The 24856-nt window shown below is 35.8% G+C and overlaps 1 protein-coding gene across 2 annotated transcripts in view; it reads right to left on the bottom strand.

Annotated features, from left to right (window-relative positions):
* MMP16 (matrix metallopeptidase 16) overlaps nt 1–24856 on the bottom strand; it is a 294522-nt gene that overhangs the window by 109808 nt on the left and 159858 nt on the right. For both annotated transcript variants that reach the window (XM_045063143.1, XM_004766971.3), the window contains exon 4: nt 15949–16253. In XM_045063143.1, the coding sequence (XP_044919078.1) occupies nt 15949–16253 (305 nt within the window). The remainder of the gene's footprint in view (nt 1–15948; nt 16254–24856) is intronic.

Below are 24856 nucleotides of genomic sequence, written 5' to 3'. Positions count from 1 at the left end.
ATAGAGTTACATTCAGGTGGGGGCTTTAGGTGCTTAAATGTGCATGCTGTGGATTATCCTACATGGGTAACTGACCTGGATCCCCACCTATAAACTATTACATTGGACACACTACTTAACCCTTTGTATTTCACTTTCCCCATCTGTAATCTTGGGACAAGAGCAGAATCTACATAACAGAGTTGCAGTGAGGACTAAATGAAAATTCATTCATGGTACCTAAAAGCACTTAACAACTAGAACATACTAGTATCATTGTTTTTTAATTATCATTTTTACCTCTATATCATGGCTATTGTTATGCTCATGTTCAATAGGTTGTACACTCCTATACACTGCTGGTGGAAGAGCAAATTGGTTCTGTATTTTTTTTTTCAAAGATTTTATTTATTCATTTGCCAGAGAGAGAGATCACAAGTAGGCAGAGAGGCAGGCAGAGAGAGAGGGAAGCGAGCTGTCCACTGAGCAGGACCCTGAAATCATGACCTGAGCTGAAGGCAGAGGCTTAACCCACTGAGCCACCCAGGTGCACCTGGTTCTCCATTTAAAAAAATAACCTAGGGGCACCTGGGTAGCTCAGTGGGTTAAGCCTCTGCCTTCAGCTCAGGTCATGATCTCATCATAGGATCCAGCCCTGCATCAGGCTCTCTGCTCAGTGGAGAGCTCGCTTCCTCTCCGCCCCCCCACTCTCTGCCTACCTCTCTGCCTACTTGTGATCTCTCTCTGTATCAAATAAATAAATAAAATCTTAAAAAAAAATAACCTAATAACATATCTAATTCTTTTTGTTTTGTTTTGTTTTTCATATCTAGTTCTTTTAAAAGATTTATGTTTCTTGGCCAAATAATTATGTGACTCTATTCCTGAGAAACAACTAGGAAAAATAAATAAATAGCTACAGTGTCAACCAAAGTTTGTGCAAAAATATGTTCACTATAACTAATAGCAAAAATTGAAAATAACCTAAATTTTTGTCCATTGGTATAATCTCCATAGATTATATTTATTTACATGACAGAATATTGAGCTACATCGATGATGTTTTACTGAATTCAGGAGAACTATGGGCAAATAATGTGCAGAGAAAAATATAAATATTTTAAAATCATATGCAATATAATTATATGTATATCTGTCCAGGTTTATAGGTCTATTTTATCTATTAATCAATACATTAGGATATTAAATCTCTCAGACCTTTCAGTGGTTGCCTTTGAGTGGAAGTATTAAAGATGATTTTAATGATTTTCTTTCTAACTCCTGGATTTTATTATATTTCACTCCAGGAATTCAAACATATGATTAATCATATTATAATTATATCACAGTTAAAGAGTTATTAGAAATCATGGATTCAATACTAAATCAAATGTGCAGTCAACACTACAGCTATCAGGAAGAAAACTATTGTTTTAGCATTTAATTTTATTTTTATTATGTGCCAGGCATTGCAGTAGGTGTACTGACATGTTTAATGTGTTCAAATGGTGGTTATAACCTTTTAATCACCATCCTCTGCCTGTATTACAAATAGGGAAACAAAAGCTTGGTTTAAGAGATGACTAAATACGGTAGACTGATATCTCAATTGGTCTATTTTTAACAGCCATGGTATAGGCATATAGAAATATAGTCTATCTTCATCTGAAGGTTAATAATCATTTTGCTCTTTATTTGTAAGATATGGAGATAAATAGCTATTTCAGAGTGGGCATATGCCTATATTGGTACTTTGAAGAAAAAAGGATTTGATGGAACCCATCAGGTCAAATCTAAGAAGAGCAAAACAGGAAACTGACTGCATCATCTTAAATGAAAACACTCCAGGTAAGTCAGTGTCACTAAGACATTCTGAGTAGAAGGGTGGGTACTTCTAGATCAGTGCCATGAAAATAAAGAAACGCTTAAAGCTGCTTCAAAAAAAGAAAAAAAAAAAAAAGAAGAAAAAATTTCACTTTATTTTAGATATGCTATTTTGAACCTAATCATTTGAGGTCTATGTAAGCCAAAGTGCATGCCTATTTTCCGAGTATAAACTCATGGGGTCCTAAATAGCGATGAAGAGAACATTCAACTTGAGGGTAGGGTGTGATGATATTGATACCCTTCCTCCTATCATTGCCCCAACCCTCTGTCTTGAACTGAAGATAGGGAAAGGCTGGGTACATGCAAGAGAACAAAATATGGGGAACTGAGTCTGACCACTGACAGAATGTTTGACAACTGAGTAAACCCTGTGATAGCTTTGTGTTTTCTCAGGGCCACAAGCCTCCTGTTGTTACTCCAGCCCACAGGCAGGCATGTGCATGAAGACATTGTTAGCTTAACAAGATGGAGAATGACCCCTCCACCAGAGGTGTTAGAAAGCCAACTGCACATTCAGAGTATATTTAGAGTATATGCCCAAAAAATCAGACGGTGCCTGGGAGAAGCAGGTGTGCCTGCACTCGCCCTCCTTTGGAGTGTGTACTCTTGCTTTACAATAAAGGTTCTGCTGTTATACTTTACTCTGACTTGTCCTTGAATTCTTTCTGGAAGTCAAGAACTTGGCACCAGCTGTTGTGGCAGTTGAGGTCTCAGGGCCCCAAAACTCCCCCAGTCTCTGGTATCAAAAGGATAATATTTAGGAATAGTCTCAGGGTTGAACATAAATCAGGGTGAGTTAGGTTAGTTTAACTTAACTCATATGAGTAGATAATAAACTTAGGTAAAGGGAAATATTTCCTAAAGCTTCCTGAAAGATTCTCTATTTCCTCCTGGTGACTTGGGCCAACTGACCCCAGGCTGAAGTACAAAGATTTCTACCTGAAGTCATGATTATTTTTAAATATAGTAAGCAAATGACAAATTTATGCTCTATTCTGTCTGGAAATTTATTTTGTAAGATACCCTATCTCTAGTTTTGATTTCATTTATTCCATAAGAATTCACTGTTTTTAAAATAGTAAAGAAATGGGGCGCCTGGGTGGCTCAGTGGGTTAAGGCCTCTGCCTTCAGCTCAGGTCATGATCCCAGGGTCCTGGGATGGATTCCTGCTTCGGGCCCTCTGCTCAGCAGGGAGCCTGCTTCCTCCTCCCTCTTTCTCTGCCTGTCTCTCTGCCTACTTGTGATCTCTGTCTGTCAAATGAATAAATAAAATAAAATAGTAAAGAAAGTGTGCTATACTTAGATCAATGGAACAGAATACAGAATTCAGAAATGGACACTCAACTCTATGGTCAACTAATCTTCAGCAAAGCAGGAAAGAAAATCCAATGGAAAAAAGTCTCTTCAACAAATGGTGTTGGGTACATTGAACAGCCACATGTAGAAAAATGAAACTGGACCATTTCCTTACACCACACATGAAAATAGACTCAAAATGGATGAAAGACCTAAGTGTGAGATAAGAATCTACCAAAATCCTAGAGGAGAACACAGGCAACAACCTCGGTGACCTTGGCTCAGCAACTTCTTCCTAGACATGTCTCCAAAGGCAAAGGAAACAAAGGCAAAAATGAACGATTGGGACTTCATCAAGATCAAAAGCTTTTGCAAAGCAAGGAAACAGTTGATAAAACCAAAAGACAACTGACACAATGGGAGAAGATATTTGCAAATGAAGTATCAGATAAAGGGCTAGCATCCAAAATCTATAAAGGACTTATCAAATTCAACACCCAAAGAATAAATAATCCAATTAAGAAATGGGCAGAAGATGTGAACAGACATTTCTCTAGAGAAGACATACAAATTCCAACAGACACATGAAAAAATGTTCAACATCACTCGGCATCAAGGAAATACAAATCAAAACCACAATGAGATACCACCTCACACCAGTCAGAATGGCTAAAACTAACAAGTCAGGAAACAACAGATGTTGGTGAGGATGAGGAGAGGAAGCAGAACCCTCTTACACTATTGGTGGGAATGCAAGCTGGTATAGCCCCTCCAGAAAATAGTAGGGAGATTCCTCAAAAAGTTGAAAATAGAGCTACCCTAAGATCCAGAAATTGCACTCCTGGGTATTTACCCCAAAGATACAAATGTAGCAATCCAAAGGGGCACCTGCACCCCAGTATTTATAGCAGCAGTAACACAACAGCCAAACTATGGAAAGAGCCCAGATGTCCATCGACAGATTAATGGCTAAAGAAGATGTTGTATATATATATATGTATACAATGGACTACAACTCAGCCATCAAAAAAAAAAAAAAAGAAAAAAGAAAAAAAGAAAAGAAAAGAAAAGATATCTTGCTACTTGCAATGAGAAGGATGGAACTACACGGTATTATGCTAAGCGAAATACATCAATTAGAGAAAGACAGTTATCATATGCTCTCACTCATATACGGAATTTAAGAAACAAAACAGAGGATCATAGGGGAAGAGAGAAAAAAAATAAAACAAGATGAAATCAGGGAGACAAACCATAAGCCACTCTTACTCACAGGAAACAAACTGAGGGTTGTTGGAAGGGAGCAGAGTGGGGGGATGGGGTAACTGGGTAATAGACATTAAGGAGGGCATGCGATGTAATGAGCTGTGTGTGTTATATAAGACCGATGAATCACTGAACTCTACCTCTGAAAGTCATAATACACTATATGTTAATTAATAGCATTTAAAATTTTAAAAATGTGCTATATATTTTGTGCACCAAAAAGTTACAACTAAAGGAAGAACGGATAGGACAAAGCATAGTAGGCTGATTAGATAAAGGCAGAGTCTTTTTCTTTTTTTCTTTTTAGAGAGGGGGAGGGAGCAACAGAGTGAGAGGGAAACAGAAAATTTCAAGCAGGCTCCACATCCAGTGCAGAGCCTGACCTGACAGGGGGACGGGTATCACCACCTTGAGGTCAGGCCCCAAGTGGAAATTGAGTCCTGTGTTTAACTTACTGAGCCGCCCGGCACCTTATGGGCAGGATCTTGAGGACTGATTAGGACTGTATGTTGGAGGGGGTGGTGGACATAAAATGTAGCCATTTTTCCCCAGAGGCTGAAATTCAGTTAGAAATAATGAGTAAATGGGGGCCCCTGCGGGGCTCAGTTGTTAAGCATCTGCCTTTGGCTCAGGTCATGATCCCAGGGTCCTGGGATCAAAGAGCCTTGTATTAGGCTCCCTGCTCAGCGGGAAGCCTGCTTCTCCCACTCCGTGTGCTTCTGCTCCCTCTCTTGCTGTGTCTCTCTCTGTCAAATAAACAAATAAAATCTTTAAAAAAATTTAAAAAAAAAGAAAAAGAAAAAGAAAAGAAACAATGAGTAAATGTCAAGGAGATAGAAAGGAGAAGTGTGACTATAATTATATAAGCTGACTTCAATATGAGATGCATGGTTATCTGTTAAGTCAAAGGGATTAGGTTAGAAGTTTAAAGGTTTAAACATTACAGTTAATTTAATTCTTCTGGATCACCTTGCAAAGAAATAAGCTGTAAAAGAGAAGTGGACATTTCCTCTGCATATTTCTATTAGTTAGAAAAACATTAATACCACTCATCTAGCTAAAATTTTTGTTGATAAAGTCACTCTCAAAAAGGACTCTAATGAAAAATTTCATTAGGTAAAAACTATTATTTTAAACTGGTTTAATATGTAATTGAAAAATGTGTTTAATAAAAACATAAAAATGTATTTTCTTATTAGTGATTTCCTTCTTTGGTACCTGTTTTGAATTAAGTGATGGTATAGGAGATAATATTGAAAAGAGGCTGCACAATTTCAATAAAGAAATTAACCCTGAACAGATGCACACTCAACTCTTCCTATTTTCCTCCTTTCGAGATAGTTTATATTCTGCGACCTGAATAAAATTTCCTAAATCATCGGTATGTTCATTTTATTCCCTTGGTCAAAAGAGTTTAGTGGATTCTAATGGGCCATAAGAAAAATCAATCTCATTAACATGTCACTAAATAATTTCAACAAATTAGAAAAAAACAAACTTCCTAGTCTCAGCTATTACTACTATTCACTCTTAATTATCCTGTTATCTACAGCTGTGTTTCTCAGGTGAGGGTGATTTTTGCCCCAAGTGGACAGTTGACCAAAAAGAGACACTTTTAAAAAAAATTTATTTATTTGACAGAGAACACAAGTAGGCAGAGAGGCAGGCAGAGAGAGAGAGAGAGAGGGAAGCAGGCTTCCTGCTGAGCTGAAAGCCTGATGTAGGACTCGATCCCAGGACCCTGAGATCATGGCCTGAGCCAAAGGCAGTGGCTTAATGCACTGAGGCACCCAGGCGCCCTGAAATTCTCTAATTTATGATAGAAACTGAAAACTTAGGATATAAAGGCTAGGGAGAGATTTTCCATTCTGCATACGAGTGAACTGTAGTTGGTATTCCATAGCTATGGGAGCAAATCCCCTCAAATAGTAGTGGCTGAGCTCCAGTGATCAAACAAATAAACAAAAAACACCACCAAACTAAGAAACAAAACAAAAACAAAAATAAAACAGTTGGTTTTAATTGGGATTCTATCATACGCTAGTCATTGTACTGGAAAGTTCGAGTACTATGATATACTTATGTGTCTTTCATGGTTTTTCCTAAGTATGTTTTACATTTTTAAGGGTGAATATATAGTGTACATGCACACACACATACATGCTGAAAAAATAAAACCAAAAAAAAAGACAAAACTCAAGCAACAATGAACAATAGCAAGGCATTACCTTACCATCCCCAGTTTCTTGGGACAGAAATAATTACCAAAACAGTAGCTACTTATATTAGTCGTTAACATGACTCTATTTTATATTTAAGTCACTTCACAAATCTAAATAGAGGAAAATTCTCCTCAAATCTGTGCTTCCCCACACTAGTTGAGTAAAGTGCTGTACAAAGCATACTCTGAATTTTCTAAAAGACATGCCTTAGAGCCTGAGTCAGGTAGACAATCAGCTCAACTCACCCTTACTTTCTGGGGCAGAATATGTCTTACCAACACAAGATAATGAGGAGATTAATCTCAGGGTCTTCAAAGTCAGAGTACAATATGTCCCATTGAGATGGAGGCCCAAAATGCCACAGCATTTTATGTAATGTGTGCATCCACACATTTATGCATGAATACACTTATCTATAAAATAAGAAGAAATGAACTTCACTTTTGTTTAATGTTCAGATTGATAGGGGGGCACTCACATGGACAGACATTTATTAATCACCTACATTCCAGCAGGATCTGGAAGGTGGAGGTAGAGTTGCACAGTGTGGAGGGGTTTGCAGAATCTCCTGTGATAGCTTGATTCTAGCACATTATACCACTATTTTTCTGTGACAGATTAAATGAATTTATGGGTTTTATCTTAGAAGTAAAAATTTTAAAATACGTTGTGCTATGATGGGGACTGACCAAAAAAATAGTCTGTACCATATATGTTTTCCGGTTATCTTATGAAAAAGTACTTTAAAGAGTTGTCAAACTTAAATAAGCTATGTATTTCTTTTACAAAAAGACAACAGTGTTGCCTTTTTCTGTAAAGGGAACTGGCTGTAAATAGTATGCTACTCAATAGCTACTTTGAGAGTAATCTGTCTCGAGATGAAAGTGATGTTGAAGCAATGTGGGAGAAAGAAACTACTTTTGAAAAAAGATGTGCCCTATAGAGTATGTTAAAAATGCATGTTTAGAAATGTTTCCATTATCACATGACTTTGTACTCAAAAAGATATAAATACTTACCTAGTAAAACACTTAGAAAAAACTCTCTTAATTTTGTACTTTAAAATTTCAGCAACAGGGGCGCCTGGGTGGCTCAGTCAGTTAAGTGTCTGTCTTGAGCTCAGGTCATGATCTTGGAGTCCTGGGGCAGAGCCCTGGATCAGGCTCCCTGCTCAGTGGAGAGTCTGTTTCTCCCTCTCCCTCTGCCTTCCCCCACTTCCAGCCCCTCCCAAAGCTCTCTCTTTCTCTCTCAAATGAAATTTTTATTTTTTTTAAAAGATTGTGTTTATTTATTTGAGAGACAAAGATCACATGTAGGCAGAGAGGCAGGTGGGGGCGGGGGAGGGGAGCGGCTCCCTGCCGTGAAGGGAGTCTGATGAGGGGCTCAATCCCAGAACCCTGAGAGCATGACCTGAGCTGAAGGCAGAGGCTTTAACCCACTGAGCCACCCAGGCACCCCCCAAAAAAGAAACACTTTTGATTGGAAGAAATATCTGGGTTCCTACTGGCATTTATGGACAGAGGCAAGAGATGATGCCATTAATGCATGGAACTCTTCCCCACAGTTTTTTAAATCTACTTCAAAAGAGATGAACAGTATCATGGTTAATGGAATCGTTATATTTACTTTTAGAATGCATTTATTTATGGATCTGATTTTGTAAATTTTGCAATGAATGCAATGATTTTGAATTGCATAGTACTCTCTTATTTTAGAAAAAGATGTTTTTGCTATTATGTGTTTGTATATTTCCTTTGGTTATATTTCCCTTCTTCCCTCCTTTGGGAGAATATATAATTCTTAAGCTGGAGCAATCTACCAGCTCTTCTTTATCTATCCTTGAATTTCACATCATTTTATCTCATCATGCTTTTCTGAAATGCTTACAAAGATTTCTTTCCACATGACAGACTCAGTTTTTAGAGTAATGATACGTTTCTTTTCCTATTCCATAGAGAGCCTTCATGGGTATTCAGAGTTGTTTTCAATATTGTTGTTTTAAATCACTAGATAAAATATTTTCGGGGATGGGCTTTTCTCCTGAGTCTTCAAGTAGATTCTCCCTTTCCCTGGTTCTTTAGTATCCTTTTAATGCTCTCATTTTGTTATTACCAACAGGTAACCTCTAGCTAGTTACCAAACTTTCTGTGCCTCAATTTTCTTGCAAAATGGAAGTAATTCCACTATCTATAAGTTTGTGGTGAGGAGTAAATGAGTTGAGGACATATAATGAATTTAAAACAGTATCTGAGACATACTAAATGCTCAACTAAATTTGGCCTTATGAAACTTTGAATGAGATTGATGATAAACTGGCAGAGAGTTTTTTTTTTTTTTTTTTTCCTTGAGAGAGAGAGAACTGGTGCAGGATGAGTGGGGAGGGACAGAGGGAGAAAAAGATTCTCTCCCATGCAAGCTCCTTGCTCAGCATGGAGTTCAACATGGGGCTCGACCTCACAACCCTGAGATCATGACCTCAGCTGAGAGCTCAAGAATTAGATGCTCAACCAACTGAGCCACCCAGCCACCCCAGCAGAGAGATTTTTAATTACTTCTTGATGCCCCTGTTTTCTTAGGTTCTTGATTTCCCATGATCGTACGTCAATCTCCATTCCACACATGCATTTATTATAATAGCCTTGCCTAAGAGAAGTGCAACCTTCCTCCAAACCCACAGTGCTCTTGTTCTCTGATGTATTAAATCAATGAAAAACTACAATTTCCACTGTGGATTACACTGAGAATTATTTCTGCTGCTGCCTTGATATGTAGTCAATATACTGGGAAGGAGGTGAATTGTGGCAACATTTGATTTCAAATGAAGAAGTGAGTTATAAATTAGATGTGAGTATAACTAGTAGACAGTTTTGTTGTGCTTAAACGGTAAGGAAATTATTAAAGAGGTACTGTGCCAGGTTTTATAATGGTATGGTTGTAATTCTACAAACAATAATTATGCAAAACTACAGTAAAAATTAATTACTAGTCTTAATAATCTAGACAATAAAACACTAAAATTATTAATTTTAGTAATTGCATTTTCTCAAAAACTCAAACACATTAATTCTTTATTGGTAAACTAATGGTTAAATTTGAAATTTGTACTATATTTTGCCTTGTTGATGACCACCTAAATGCAAGGATAAATAATATATATGAAAGATAAGTTACAAAGCAAATTCTATAAATACTATATAAGGAGAGGAATAACAAACTAAACAATGGTCAGTAGGTCAAAATCTGAATTAAGGCAAATTATAATTAAGCAACTAATTCACAGATGCAGAGTGTATCTCATGTCATGTACCTCATGGACATAGGAGGTCAAACTAACCTCCTAACATAATGGTGTGGCAGACACTTGCTAGTTGCTCATCAAACCCATCACCTTTCTCCAGCCTTTTCTGAGATTAGGTGTGGCCATGGAATTGAATTCTAGTTCATTGAACTTGTCAGCAATGTTATTACCACCTGCAGGTCTGGCACAGAACACCACTCTGTGAGCAAATCTCTCTCGGTTCTCCTAGCTACTGTCTGGATGTTAATGCCCAAGGCAACTCTGGAAATCATGTGCTGATGATGGCTGAGCCTCGATTTTTCTCGTCTTGGACTGAGTGTGTGGACAGTCCTCTGCCCTACCACATGAGCAAGAAATAAAATTCTATTGTGGTAAGCCACTGAAATCTCTGGTATTACCCATTTCATTTATTAAGAGTTCTCTATCATATGTATTTTAATGTTCACAATCCATCTACACGCTTCATTAAAACTGATATAATGAAATGTTTTGAGCATAATGACACCAATCCATCTGCTTTTCTCTAACTGCACACAAGGATCTAATAAAGAACTACATTGTGAAGCAATGTAACTGAGAAGTTCTGAAGAATGGAAGACTATTAGTCACCAGTGTACTGAAATAAGACAAATTCAGTGAAATTAAGTTTATTCCAGGAAAGAAGTCAGAAGGAAAGAAGTCATGTTTTGTTTTTATTTTGACAGACAAAGATCACAAGCAGGCAAAGAGGCAGGCAGAGAGTGGTGGTGGTGGTGGGGAAGCAGGGCTCAATCCCAAGACCCCGGGATTGTGACCTGAGCTGAAGGCAGAGGCTTTAACCCACTGAGCCACCCAGGCACCCCATAAGTCATGTTTTTAAAAACACACAAAAATATTTCTATTACAGATTTGAAAGCCAAGTTAATTTGAGAGAGAGAGCTTCTAAGTTTTGGTAAAACATGGTAAGGTAAGAACTATGTGGTAGAAAGATAATATTTTTAGATTTTAAAATCTCAGTAAGTACTCTGCTTTTAAAGATAGATTAAGGCCCTGACTGCCTTGTCCTATCAAATGATTCCCTAGTCTTCAAAAAGCACAGGAAAGATTGATCTGGACAATATTCCCACAGACTATAGCACTTCCAGGCCTCTTGGTAAATATCTGTTTGGCATCCAAATTTTCCTGTCCTCAAAGATCAAGGTTAAGATCCTGTAAGCATTGAAAAAATATTAGCAGTTACGGTTGCAAAATGAGCACAAGATTTGGGAGAAGGCAGACAGCTGGTTAAAGCTTAAGTCTACTTCTTGGCACCAACTCATCTCTAGTGTGCCAACAACAAAATGTCTCCTATAGAAAGTTAACTCTTCCCAGTCAACATAAATCAAGTCCATTGACTCAGGCATCCGATCATGAAGAGTTTTAACATCAACTAGATTTATTCAGAGAATGAGCTGGCTTACATGTAGAATTTGACTGCTTCACATTTAATGGTTATATTAGCCAGGACTCTCCAGAAAAACAGAACCGATAGGATCTATAGAGATATTTAAGAGGAGATTTATTATAGGAATTAGCTCAAAAGGTTATGGAGCCTGAGAAGTCTCCCGATCTGCCTGTCATATGCAAGTTGGAGAACCTGGAAAACCAAAGGTGTAATTCAGTCAGAGACTAACAGCCCAAGCCAGGAGTTCTGGTTTCCAAGGGCAGGAAAAGATGTGTCTCATCTGAAGAAAAGAGAGAAAATTACCCCTTCCTATTCTTTTTCTATTTGGCCCTCAATGGATTAGACGACGCCTGCTCACATTGGGGAGGGAGGATCTTCTTTACTCAGTCTACTGAATCAAATGCTAATCTCCTCCAGAAACACCCTCACAGACACATCCAGAAATTATATTTATTCACTATCTGTGCTCCCCTTTTAGCCTGCACAAAACTCCATACAAGCCCCCATTAGCCCACACAAAACTAACCATCACGATGATGGATTAGGTTTTAAAGGTTTTGCTTTCTTGATAAAGATGATAAACTTTTCTTTGATGATAAAATTTTTAGCATCATCGCTCTTTCTCCCTAGTTTTTAGACAAACAGCCACAGCAGCCCTGAGCACCTCCTGACCATCTTATTTCCGGCAGTGATTTTTTCTGATAATAAACAGAACCAATGCCATGCATCCTTCTTGTTAATGGAATTGCAACTCTATGGTATAGTAAGACTTGCCTCTAGATATTTTCTGCTGTAGTTTTATATAACATTTTCATATTTAACCTTTTGCTTAGAGATCGTCAATTTGAAATCCTATTACTGTGGTACATACTTATCTAATTAGAAAGGATCTTTGTGTTAAGTCTGTGTTTACGTTGATAGTGCCGTTTAAACTTTATACTGTAGCCAAGGAAACAATATGATAATGATGCTCAAAATGAATCTTAACAGTTTGCTAGAGTTAAATTTTCCAGCTCACATTCAGGCAATGTATACTTTTCAGAAAAAAAAAAAAATACCACAGTAACATTTTCTATTTAGAACTACTATGCACATGTTTGGCTTATCCACTCCATGGGGAGTTAAAAAAAAAAAAAAACCTCTTGGAAAATGTGGCATTATTTTTATTAGGTAGGGGAGTGTGTGTGTGTGTGTGTGTGTGGTATTTATTTATTTATTTTAATATAATTATTGTATAATTTACTTAATGAGTTTTAGCTTGAGTTTTTGAAAGGTAACACGACTATAAGCAAATTGATAGGAAAGTGGATAACAATGAATTAAAGGTTACTGGCAGCCCAAGACACTGTTTATCTCTTTTGAGGTAGACAGAATTCAAATTGCCTTCATTAGCTGAGCAATATGCTGTGGAAAATGAGCTAGGTGCTTATCAAGAGGCTCTTTCATTTGCATTTTTGCTAAATTATCAAGCTGCTCTGTTTTCTAGGTGCTTAAGAGCTGTGAATAGGAAAGAAAGAAAATTTTTCAGTTAAGTAAGCTTGGGGGCATTTGAGGACTAAAGAAAAGAAGTTTATCAATGAAGATGTCAGAATTGTTCCTTGGATATATGTGATACAAAAAGGTAATCTTACAGACAGTTAGGATCTAGGATGTAAAGGCATTAATTCTCCCCACATTCACCAGCAACACAGCAAAGCTAGAGGCTGTTCTTTTGATAAATGATCAATACTTCAGCATGACACCACCCTAGCTGCCCTGCTGTTGCTAGTTAAAAGTCTGAATTTCAATTAAGCAGTAAATCTTTATGGTATTACATCTTGAACAGACAGTTAACTTCTCCCTAATCCCCTACGATTCTGAAATACTATGATTTTGTAGTCATTTTCCTTAAGCTCACTCAAAAGAAAAAAATGTGTATATGTGATAAGTAAAAAAAAAAAAAATCTTCCAAATGAAACACTAATTATTAAGTAATTTGTTTTGTCTTAATGGAAGGCCTACATACAAAATTATTATATTTCTATAGTATAGATTGAGAGGCATTCGAATGCATTAATACATAATCTGAATCGAAAGTCCATTGACATGCTTGTGTATCTTTAGCTCATTATGTTCTATTTCAATTCTATTCCACATATATATTCCTTGGAAAACCTCTTAAGTTGTGCCAAAACCCAAAAGCATTCATAACAGCAATTACACTTAAATCAGTGTCAACATTCTAATCTCCTCTGTCATCTCAAATATTCCTATAGATTTTTTTCTTAAAGCTTTTTGTTTATTTTCAAAAAGTATTTCTTGATACCTAAAAAAATGCAGCTAATAAAGGATATATCTAAAAAATGTGTGCAGCTTTCTTAAGGATTTCAATATTTTAAGAGCAAATATAGGCCATTTGATAGGCACCATCACCAAATTAACAAGATTTCAAAGCTCCAGGTTTATAGTAGCCTTAACAACTGGGTCTATTATTAGAATAAAATACAATTTTGGAATTGTAATTACTGGAATAAAAAAATTTTCTCTGTTTAGAATTTTAGAAGAAGTCTTTTCCCAGAAGCAAATACAATTTTGCCGCAATCAGCAAAATTCTTCCATTATAGGTGCTATTCTTCTCAATCATTTAGAATGCAAACATTTATATTAACAACTAAATTGAAGATGTCTGAACTTGTTCATTAGAATACTTGTGTAATTTTGGGGCACCTGGATGGCTCAGTGGGTTAAAAGCTCTGCCTTCGGCTCAGGTCATGATCCCAGGGTTCTGGGATTGAGCCCCCGATTGGGCTCTCTGCTCAGCGGGAAGCCTGCTTCCTCCTCTCTCTCTCTGCCTGCCTCTCTGCCTACTTGTGATCTCTGTCTGTCAAATAAATAAATAATATCTTAAAAAAAAAGAATACTTGTGTAATTTTGATAAAAATAAGATAAGGGTGGCTGGGGTTGCTCAGTCGGTTGAGCATCTGACTCTTGATCTCAGCTCAGGTCTTTGTATCAGAGTTTATGTCATGTTGGGTGTGGAGCACACTTAATAAAAAAAAAAAATTAGAAGTAAGATAAACATAGTTAATTTTTAAATGATTTATATATGAAGCAGTGTGGGCCTACTATCACATTGCAAATATTTTATTATTGGATGCTCAGGCACAGCCTAGGTTAAACATTCCTGAATAGAAAGCATGTCTACTTGCAATGTCCCAGCCCTACAATACAACATCCAGAGTGAGAATAGGTATACAGCATGGTAGAGGCTTCTTGAGCTAATGATCAGTTAGCCAGGAATTGAATGCCGCCTACTCAACTTCAAAGTTTGGCTTTCATTCCCCTACTATACAGTAACATCTCCCAGCATACTTGCCATTGACTCTAAATCAGTTCTTAAGAATGAAGTCATAGGTTCATAGTCAATATACCTAGTAAGAACAATGCAAAGGGCCATTTTATTGTATATTAGATATTTTATTTTCTTTTAGAAAACAGAAACAGGTATTTATTTTATTTTCTTTCTTTGAAAGCTGATATTATTTTAAATTTAGTTCAACTTACTTCATTCTACCCATATGTTTGAACTCTGTGCTTTCTCAAAATGCAAGGCTATTACACTAATTCAACTAACTAAACTTTCTGATGAACTAACATAGCTTAATTTAATGGCTGGGTTTAACTCATCAAGGAGGAATTAAGAGTTTTATTAGCTGATTAGCTGTTATTACAACAATGCATGCTGTATTTTCAACAACATTCTACTACGGTGAGGAAGAAAAATATTTAAGTCTTGATTACAAGAATTGTAAGAGGTGGATGCTTAGGAATCTTCTAACTCTAGGATCTTGTAATTATGTGAATTTTTTTAAACATTAAATTGAAGTATGGATTGTTATCTAGGAAGAAACACATGCTTCTTATGTGAAATAAGTATTATTTTAGTTATCGAATTTTTTAAAATTTACTTTTGTATATCAGAATAATCATAAAGATTAAAAATCTGACAGATTTGTTAGAATAGATTTGCAAAAAGTTGTTTTTTGAATAAAAATAAAGATATAATACGAAATAATAAATTATGTAGTCATATCATACTGGGAGACCAAGAAAATGGAAATAAGGATGAAAGAAGCAAAATTTTGCAAACTAGAAAGGTGATAACAGAAAAGAAAAGAACAGGAAGATGGCAGAAGCTGCATCACAAATGTCAGTCAGGTTAAGTTTCAAGTGGCAACACTGTAATACGGTGTAGAAAAAATGGCAGAATTTCTTTAAGCATGTTCCATGACTTAAAATACTATGAAGTCTTTTAAATGGCATTTTATAGAAAACAAAATTCACTTTATTTACAGAACACAGTGTAAAGTTCTAATTCCTAGGCACAGACCACACAAAAAACCAGCATGTCTACTGACATTGACATACTAATTCTTGTTCTAAAATGTTATGGAAAAGCCTCATATCATGTTTTATCATTTTAAAAGCAAATTTGGAACCAACACCTTAAAAGTTTTTAAACTAGTAAATCACCTGGGCATTCCAAAAATAGAAATAAAAACAGAACCATCTGCAATGAAAAAAAGCTATGCACTTACCATCATGATTAGGATTTCCTAGTGTCCATGGCTCATCTGAGTCAAAATGAGTGTCTCCCCCAATTCCTGGTCCAGGGAAGTAGGCATGTGCCAAAAACCCTCCCTCTCCATCAAAGGGAGAACTGTCTCCATGAAAACCGGAGGCGAAAATGATGGTTATATCCACATCGCGTTTGCCATTTTCCAATTCGCTGTAAGGAACTTCTTCAAAGGTCAGAGGAGTTACATTCTGCCACACATCAAAGGCACGGCGAATAGCTTTGCGGGTTTCAGGGTCTCCTACTTTGGGAGTTACGTTCTTTATACTGAAATTTAGAGAAGAGAATAAGAAGTATGGCTTTTTAATATTCCATCCGACTTACTACAGATTGGCTTTTTACAGATTTTGATCTATTCAGTTGAGTAAAATACTGGAAAAACAGCCTTACATAAATAAGGAAGAAATTAATCAATGCCTCATGTCTTTATATCTAGGTTTCATCACCTGGGGTCATTTAATTCTCAAGAGAATAGTATTCCTCTGGCAAGGCTATAAATAGAAGTTCTCTGCAGAATGGGTTAACAGTAGGGTAACTGGATCAATCAGTCACTTTGCCTCCTGAACAAAAGAAAGGCAGCTTTGCCAAATGATCAAACAGGTGCAACAGTCTCAAGCTGAAACTAAAAATTCAATTTCTTTCCTGTTATCATTACTTTTAGGGGCTACTTCCAAACAATGTCCTTGTGTTATTCTTTATTGATGAATACCAATTTGGCTGACAAGAAGTTATTTCTTTGTTTTCATAGAAAAGGTTAATTACATTTTCTTATATTCTATTGTTTTCTTATGATATATTTAATTCTTTCTACTTATAAAAAGCAAGTGGCTTTTTAGTACAAAAGTTTTAAATTATATGAATTTAAAGAAGTGACTAGGACATCATTTATTTAGTTTACTTTTCTTGAGGCTAATATCAAATGGATACTTTAACCTGAAGAATCTTACAACCATGAATCCATATATTTACATTAAAAAAACTTAATACATAAAAGACAGTATAATATTCAGTAATGAAAGAGAACTGAAAGTAATAAAAGAGAACTGGAAGCTAAACAATTTACAGTAATGGAGTAGTAGTTAAATTACGGTGTCTCTATCACATATCAAAATATAACTAGGACTCAAGATTATTTTTTGTCACTTAAGGCTATTTAGTAGCATAGAAAAAATTTAAGATATGCTTTCCAGTATAAAGATAATAGACAAATTATATTTTTAGCCCACTTGTAGTTTATGTCTCAATAATTACAAATGTTGGGCAGATATCATACTGAAATAATAATAATGGTGTTAAGTGAGCATTTACTATGAGCCACGCAAGCATTTTACAATAGGAAACTTAAGAGGAAATTTCCAGTGGTTTTTCAACTTAAACATTCTGACTCAAGAATCCATTGTTGTACAGTCTAAGCTAGGCCACATATTTAAAACAAGGTTTTCACTATTTTCTAATACATATCTATACTGATTATTTGATGGTAACTATCATGCATTGTATATAAGAAAAATGAAGAAGCAAACCAAGTGGAAATGAGGTGGAGGCAGGGAGTGTTCTAGGAAGGAGAAATGACAAGTGAAAGGCCTTGAACTTGGACACATGCTTAGCAAGTTCCAAGAACGGTGCGGTGGCCACAGCTGAGGCCAGAAATGTAGCAAAAAAATCAAAGATATTGGCCACTGTAAGGAGTCTGGCTTTTGTTCCAAGGGAGAGGGGAAGAACTGGAGCATCATGAGCTAAGTGACATTGGACTTGCACTTTTTAAATAAATGACTGAGCATTGCGTGGAAAATATATCGAAGTGAAGCAGGAGTTGAAGCAGGGAGACCCACTGGGAACTCTTGCAGAACTTCAGGTGAGGGATGACAATGGGGGGACTACCAGTAGAGATACAGAAAAGCAGAGAGATTTTAGATAAATTTTGAGCATACACCTGCCAAGATGTACTGATGGTTGGACAAAGGCTGTGAGAGAAAAGGAGGTGCCAAGGAAGACACTGTATTTTCTGAGCTGAGCCAAAGGACGGACAGAATAAAATAAGTCAAACCTGTTCAAGGAGAATGTTACACAGTATTTTGTTATTGTTGTTTTACTTGTTTGGTTTAATTTCATGTGTTCCAGCGTGATGCTCTGAACTCTATTTCTATATTGAGACATCTGGTGATGCTTCTGTCTGGCTAGCCTCTGAAGTGCCTCTCTGTGGCTGAAGAGCATTCAGATTAATGTTGTAACTTTGAATTTTGTCTAACTTAATTTTCCCAGTAGTCTTCTACTTGACTCCCACCATGCAGGAAGACCCTCATTAGTGGGGAAGTATTTTTATGACACATTTGAAAGAATGTAGTACATAATGGCTATTGTTCTAGATGCCTAAGAGATACAGCTGCGAGTAAGACTCTGCTCTTGTAAAACGTACATATTTTAGTGATAAAAGATACACACGCACACAAAAACCCAACCCCATCAAAAAGATAACTACAGAAGGCAACAGGTAAGGGTGAGAAAATGAGATAAGTAGATGATAAATGGGATTTCAATGATGACAAAAGGAGCCACACCTGCTTCGCTAGCACTAGTTGCTAGCCAGAAGAAAGAGTGAGCCGCCCACACACACTTGGCCAGTTCAAAGAATGGGAGTGCTCAGTGGATTGGTGTAAAACGAACCCTCAGGACAGTGGTTTGAGATTGAAGACAACTGGCAGGAAGTGAGTTATCTTCCATGAAAGGAAACCACTGGTGAGTTTTAAGCAGACGAGTATCCTGGTATTATTCTAGTTTACAAAGATCACTATTTCTGATGAAAAATGATTAAGGAGACAAGCATGGAAGCAATGAAACATTTTGGAAGTTCAAGCAAGAGAAGACAGAGACATGTCCCAGAGTGGTAGGAAGGGAGACATGAAGGATTGGATCATTTCAGTGTGTGTTCTGAGGGTATTATTAATGGGAATTGGTATTTATTCAATGTGTAATGAAGAAGTTATTTTGTTTTAAAATAAAAGATAATCTTAGAAAAGAAAAAATCATTAGTATGATATGTATAAAAGTACATAATGGTTCTGAGAAAACTGAAGCAACATAATAAAGAATAATAAATGTGGGGGCACTTAGGTGTTTCAGTTGTAAGCGTCGGACTCTTGATTTTGGCTCAGGTCATATCTCAGGGTCCTGTGATCAAGCCCATGTCGGGCTCTGTGCTCAGCACAGAGTCTTCTTGTCCCTCTCCTTCTGCTTCTCCCCCAGCTCATGTTCTCTCTCCCTCTCAAATAAATAAATGAAATCTTAAAAAAAAAAATCCAAAAAATCATTTGGATTTGTAAATACATCACGGTGTTTTTCAAAGCTATGCCCCGATTAACTTTGGTTAATCAAAGTTTATATTTATATACTTAAGTTATATACTTTGGTTAGGTATATAAGTATACTTAACCACAATATTTGTGATGTCATTAGTAAATAAAGACACATAATGGATGTCTGGGTGGCGCAGCCATTAAGCTTCCAACCCTTTTCAGCTTGAGGTCATGATCTCAGGGTCCTGATCTCAGCATCATCAGATCAAGCCCTGCCTGGGGCTCCTCCCTCAGCACAGAGTCTGCTTAAGATTTTTTCCTCTTCTCTGCTCTTCCCCACCGTCTTCTTGCTCATTCACTCTCTCTCAAATAAATAAATAAATCTTTAAAAGATACATGAGTGTACTTTGGTACATGAATGTACAGTCAGAGTTCTGAATGAAGTACAAAGAACTAATTTGGGAATTTTTATGCCATTAAGATGTATTTTGTATTTACTAATGATTGAAATAATAAGGGGAACAGAGCTATCATATGGTATAAAGAATAATAGGACTGCTATTCTTAGTAGTTCTAATACATAATGCACAAAGTTATTAATATATATACTTGAAGAACAAAAAATGTTATAAATGAATAAAATGAAATTTGTTTCAAAAATTTAATAGAACTAATTTTAAAATGTTTTCACTTTGCTTTTCTGTAAACAGAGTAGTTAGAGTGAACATATTTTTCATTCTAATAAGACAATTGATTGCATTTTTTGAAGACTTGATCAGGTCTTTTTCATTATACTATTTCATTGATTCTTTTTTAAACTTCCATGCTGCTAAATTTTGGAACTTTTACCTAAAAAAGTTAACAAATGTTAATTTGCCTTATACAATCCTACATAATAATCCATGCCTTATACAATCCTACATAATAAAGCTGATCAAGTGGAAATTTCTTGACCTTTTTATCATCAGAACTATTAGTAAAGAGGGCAAGGTATGTCAATCGACTTATAAGATAACTATGTAAAATCAGGATTCCCTAGCTTCAGCTGTACTGAATCCCTATTAATTCATTTAATAACAATTCTGAATAGTAGTCATGCAGTATTTCCCCTTTAACTTTTTCAGAGAGTAATAAATCTTTCCCAAAGTTACAGCATTATTTTATCTCTAATATGAAAGTAAGAAAAAAACCTAAATATTTTGATATTTGTATTGTATATTAAAAGTTAAAAGAAGTTTGTACTCTGCCTTATAATTCTTAGTAGAAACATACACATCTCAATAAGTGAGATGTTAAGTTTACTATGCTACTTCTAGGGTAATTTTTAAAAGTGTAAAAATTTGACATTCAGAGAAACAGTAAATTTTGAAGGAATGAGACCTTTACTAACAAAACTCCACTGAAATATGCATGTGTTTTCTTTATTGATGACACTGGAGGAATTATTTTGCTTCATTAGTTCTGTAAAACAGAAGAACATAAAATGTAAAATATCACACATTTGTTCATTTGGACAGATGTTATAAGAGATGTGAAACAAGGCCATTGCAATAGGTTTTGTCCTTTCAAATGAAGTAAACTCTAATTAGTTACTCTAGTGACATAGTAAATATTACCCTATGCCTAATATTACTGTGGAAAGTCGGATTCTCTAGTTACATCATCACTGGATCTATAGCAATTTATTTAATAACATCTCTATATATTAACAATGACTATTTGCTTTCGGAATTTTGACAGAGTGATAAATCTTTTCCGAAGTTAGGGTAATGTTTTATCTCTAATTTTGAAGGAAGTACTAAAAAAACTGAATGCTTGAGCATCTAGTTAAGATCCAGAAGTTGTATATATACTTGTGTCAAAATTATTTTGGTATGGTCAAGAGTAAATACCCTTTAATCAATTCAACAGACAAAAATTAGTTGTCCAAAAAAGCATACTAACATTTTATGAAAAATGACTGGCAACTAAATGGAACTTACTGTAACTAGGAAAATAGAAAATTGCTAAAAGTATAATAGAGTAGAAATAATAAGCTATATAGATATTTTCAGATCCATATCCAGAATGTATTATAATATTCTATCAAGAGAGAATTAAATAGACTAATATAGTTTCATTCACACTATGTTTATATGGCTTCACTTTTCTTTTTTGTGCAAGACATGGTCAGAGAATAGAGATTGAATATGGAGTCTCTTTCTCTAGAAAAGCTTACATTAAATATTTTGTGATTTCACAAGATGCTAGTTTTCCAGGTAAGGCATACTGAAGTACATACTATTTTGGGTTTTATTTATTTTTTTTAAAGATTTTTATTTATTTATTTGTCAGAGAGAGAGAGAGCACAAGCAGGGGGAACAGCATAGGGAGAAGCAGGCTCCCAGTTGAGTAAGGAGCCCAACGAGGGACTGGATCCCAAGATCTTGGGATCATGACCTGAGCGGAAGGCAGACATTTAACCCACCCAGGTATCCCAACTCTGCATATATTATTAAAGTAAAATAATAACTTCTGGTGTGTATCCTCAGAGTCAAAAAATTCACAAACATTCACTAAAAATCAAGGTTAGCTAAAGGAGAATTTACTAGGAAAATCAATACCAGTTAATATAATATAACATACTATTATCACATTAATTAATACTAATGTTAATAAAACAAACTATTAATTTTAAGTTATTATTAAATAAAATAATTTTAAGTTCTTATAAAATTATTAATTTTAATTAAATATTAAAATATTTTAATTTTAAAAATATTGATTTTAATAAAATAAACTATTAATACTATTGTTAATAAAACTCAATTTAAAAAACAGATGCATCTGGCACTTTAAGTACATATTCCATGAGACACTTACTACATAAAACACAATTTTGGAATTTAGATTTTATAAAGAAAAAAAATTTAGCTAAGCTTATTTTATATAATAATAAATGGGGAATAAAGATATATTTGCTAAAAATGAGCTTACGCATTACATTCCTATTATTGTTTGAATAAAGTTTAACCAGCGCCTACAAAGAATTCATTAACTTATTCAAAAGCTATTTAATTAGGGCATAACACACAGCAGTACTCTACTAGGTTCTAGGGAACATAAAATGTATATGGTCTCTGATGTAATGAAGTTCCTGTAAGGTCCTGAAGAAACATATAATGTACTATTTTTTTATTATTATTTTATTTATTTATATGACACAGAGAGAGAGAGTGAGAGACAGAGAACACAAGCAGGGGGGAGCAGGAGAGGGAGAAGCAGACTCCCCATGGAGCAAGGAGAGCCCAATGCAGGACTTGATCCCAGGACTCCGGAATCATGACCTGAGCCGAAGGCAGCGGCTTAACTGACTGAGCCACCCCGGCACCCCACAATATACTATTTTGTAATTACTCACTTAAACACACCTGTCTCTCACATTTGACTATATTTCCTATGAGAGTGGGGACCTTGCTTAACTCATCTACTTCCAGTGCTGTCACATAATGCTGTTCAATAACTATTTATTGAATGTACAACATCTAATTACCCAAGAAGCAAAATCTGCCAAAAGAAAAACTGGTCATAAAGATTCAATTAAGAGGGTGACTGGGTGGCTCAGATGGTTATGCATCTGCCTTTAGCTCAGGTCATGATCTTCAGTTCCTGAGATGAGCCCCACATTGGGGGGGGTCGCAGCTCAGTAGGGAGTCTGCTTCTCCCTCTCTCTTTGCCTATCACCCTGCTTGTGCTTTCTCTCTCTCTCTCTCAAATGAATAAACAAAATCTTTAAAAAAAAAATTCAATTAAGAGATGAATGGCTACCAATACTTATACCATAACTATTACCAGCATGTAAATTATGTATCAGCCAGTGTTATATATACCCCTAACAGTACTTAAATGATTCTTCTGGTACAACCTCAGAAGTTCCCATTTCCAGGCATCAAGCACTGAGGTCATTAAAGTGGAAGGCATTGCAGCTAGACATTCCCTCCAAATGGAGTCTTTATAAAAGATTCCTTCCAATTCCACCTTTTAAAGATAGGAAGAGATTTTAAAATTATATAATCTAACTTTCCAACCATTCCACAAATGGTCCCTAATTTCCTTGACAAGTGAATAAATTGCTTGGTTTATATGCTTCCAACAATGAAGACTTATACAATGAATAATTTAATTTTCCAATAGCTCAAAATATTAGGTTCTTCTGAAAGCCTTTAAGTATTTGAGCATAACTGGAAATTTCTCCTTTAAATATTTTTTCCATCATGTTGAGAATCCTTGGCTCTAATCTTGAGCCCTTTCTCATGCAGACTGTTTGTAAGATCTCTTAGCATTTTGATTTCTTTTAGAGGTGCACTTTAATTTGCCAAGAAGCAGCTGGAAATGTGGTAGACCAAAGCGAAAAGGATACATCAGGTAAAGCTTGGCTAACAAAGCAAAGAGAAAACTTGGCATTCTCACTACTTTGGACACTTTGCTTTCTATCAGTCTGATCTGTTTATCTGAGTTCTTTTTGAACCACACTATGCTGTTGGGTCATAATGAGTTCGCCAACAAATAAAACCTAGATTCGACCACTCCCACTTCAACTCCTGGCATCATTCTATAATGGCACATTTCCATTATCCTTTTAAAAGAAAATTTTTTAGCCAAAATGTAATATTTTGCATTAGTTTTTCTAAATACAGTAATAAAAGTGGCAGCATATGCTTATACAGTACTTATTTTACACAGGGTTAAGTTCTTAACATGTTACCTACACTAACTTTAAAATTTAATATCCTTAGCTCTTACCCTCAACTTTCTATAATTCTATTAGAATACACTCATCAATTTCTGTTACTTGCCTTGTAAGTTAAAACAAGATGATAGTTGGTTATTTACTAAGCACTATGTTTCAAGCACTGCGCTGAGGTATTTTTGTTGGTTTGTTTTTTGGGCGTTCTCACCACCATGACCTGACCTAATTACTGCCTAAGCTTCATGAGGTAGCCAGTGTTAACAATACTCACTTTGCACACAGGGAAAATGTAGAAGATTAAATAACTTGATCCTGGTCTTATAGGTGGCAAGTATCAGAGCCAGGATTCAAATCCAGATCTTTCTCACTCCAGAATAGGACTCTTAACCACATTATGTATTTATAAACTGGAATAAACAATAAGCTGGAAGTTTATAGGGATAGACACCTAATTGTTTGAGTATTCAAGACTGGCTGAGACAATTGTCAGTATAGGGACACAGCTTCAAGGGAATTATGATTAGTTCTGAACATAATGGCTCTTAACAGTTCCTTCCTTCCTTCCTTCCTTCAATGAATGCTGTAGACAGGGAGTGCCTGGGGGGCTCAGTTGTTTAAGTGTCTGCCTTTGGTTCAGGTCATGATCCCAGAGTCCTGGGATCAAGCCCTGAATCAGGGTCCCTACTCAGCAGGAAGCCTGCTTCTCCCGCTCCCACTCCTCTTGCTTGTGTTCCCTCTCTTGCTGGGTCTCTCTCTGTCAAATAAATAAATAAAATCTAAAATAAAATAAATAAATAAAATAAATACATTACAATACAATAAATAAAATACAATAAATAAAATAAATA

Source organism: Mustela putorius, unplaced genomic scaffold, assembly GCF_011764305.1.
Source record: "Mustela putorius furo isolate JIRA1106 unplaced genomic scaffold, ASM1176430v1.1 tig00003846_pilon_pilon_pilon, whole genome shotgun sequence".
Lineage (NCBI taxonomy): Eukaryota > Metazoa > Chordata > Mammalia > Carnivora > Mustelidae > Mustela > Mustela putorius.
Note: the sequence above shows the minus strand (reverse complement) of the source record. Positions and strands in the feature narration are given on the sequence as shown.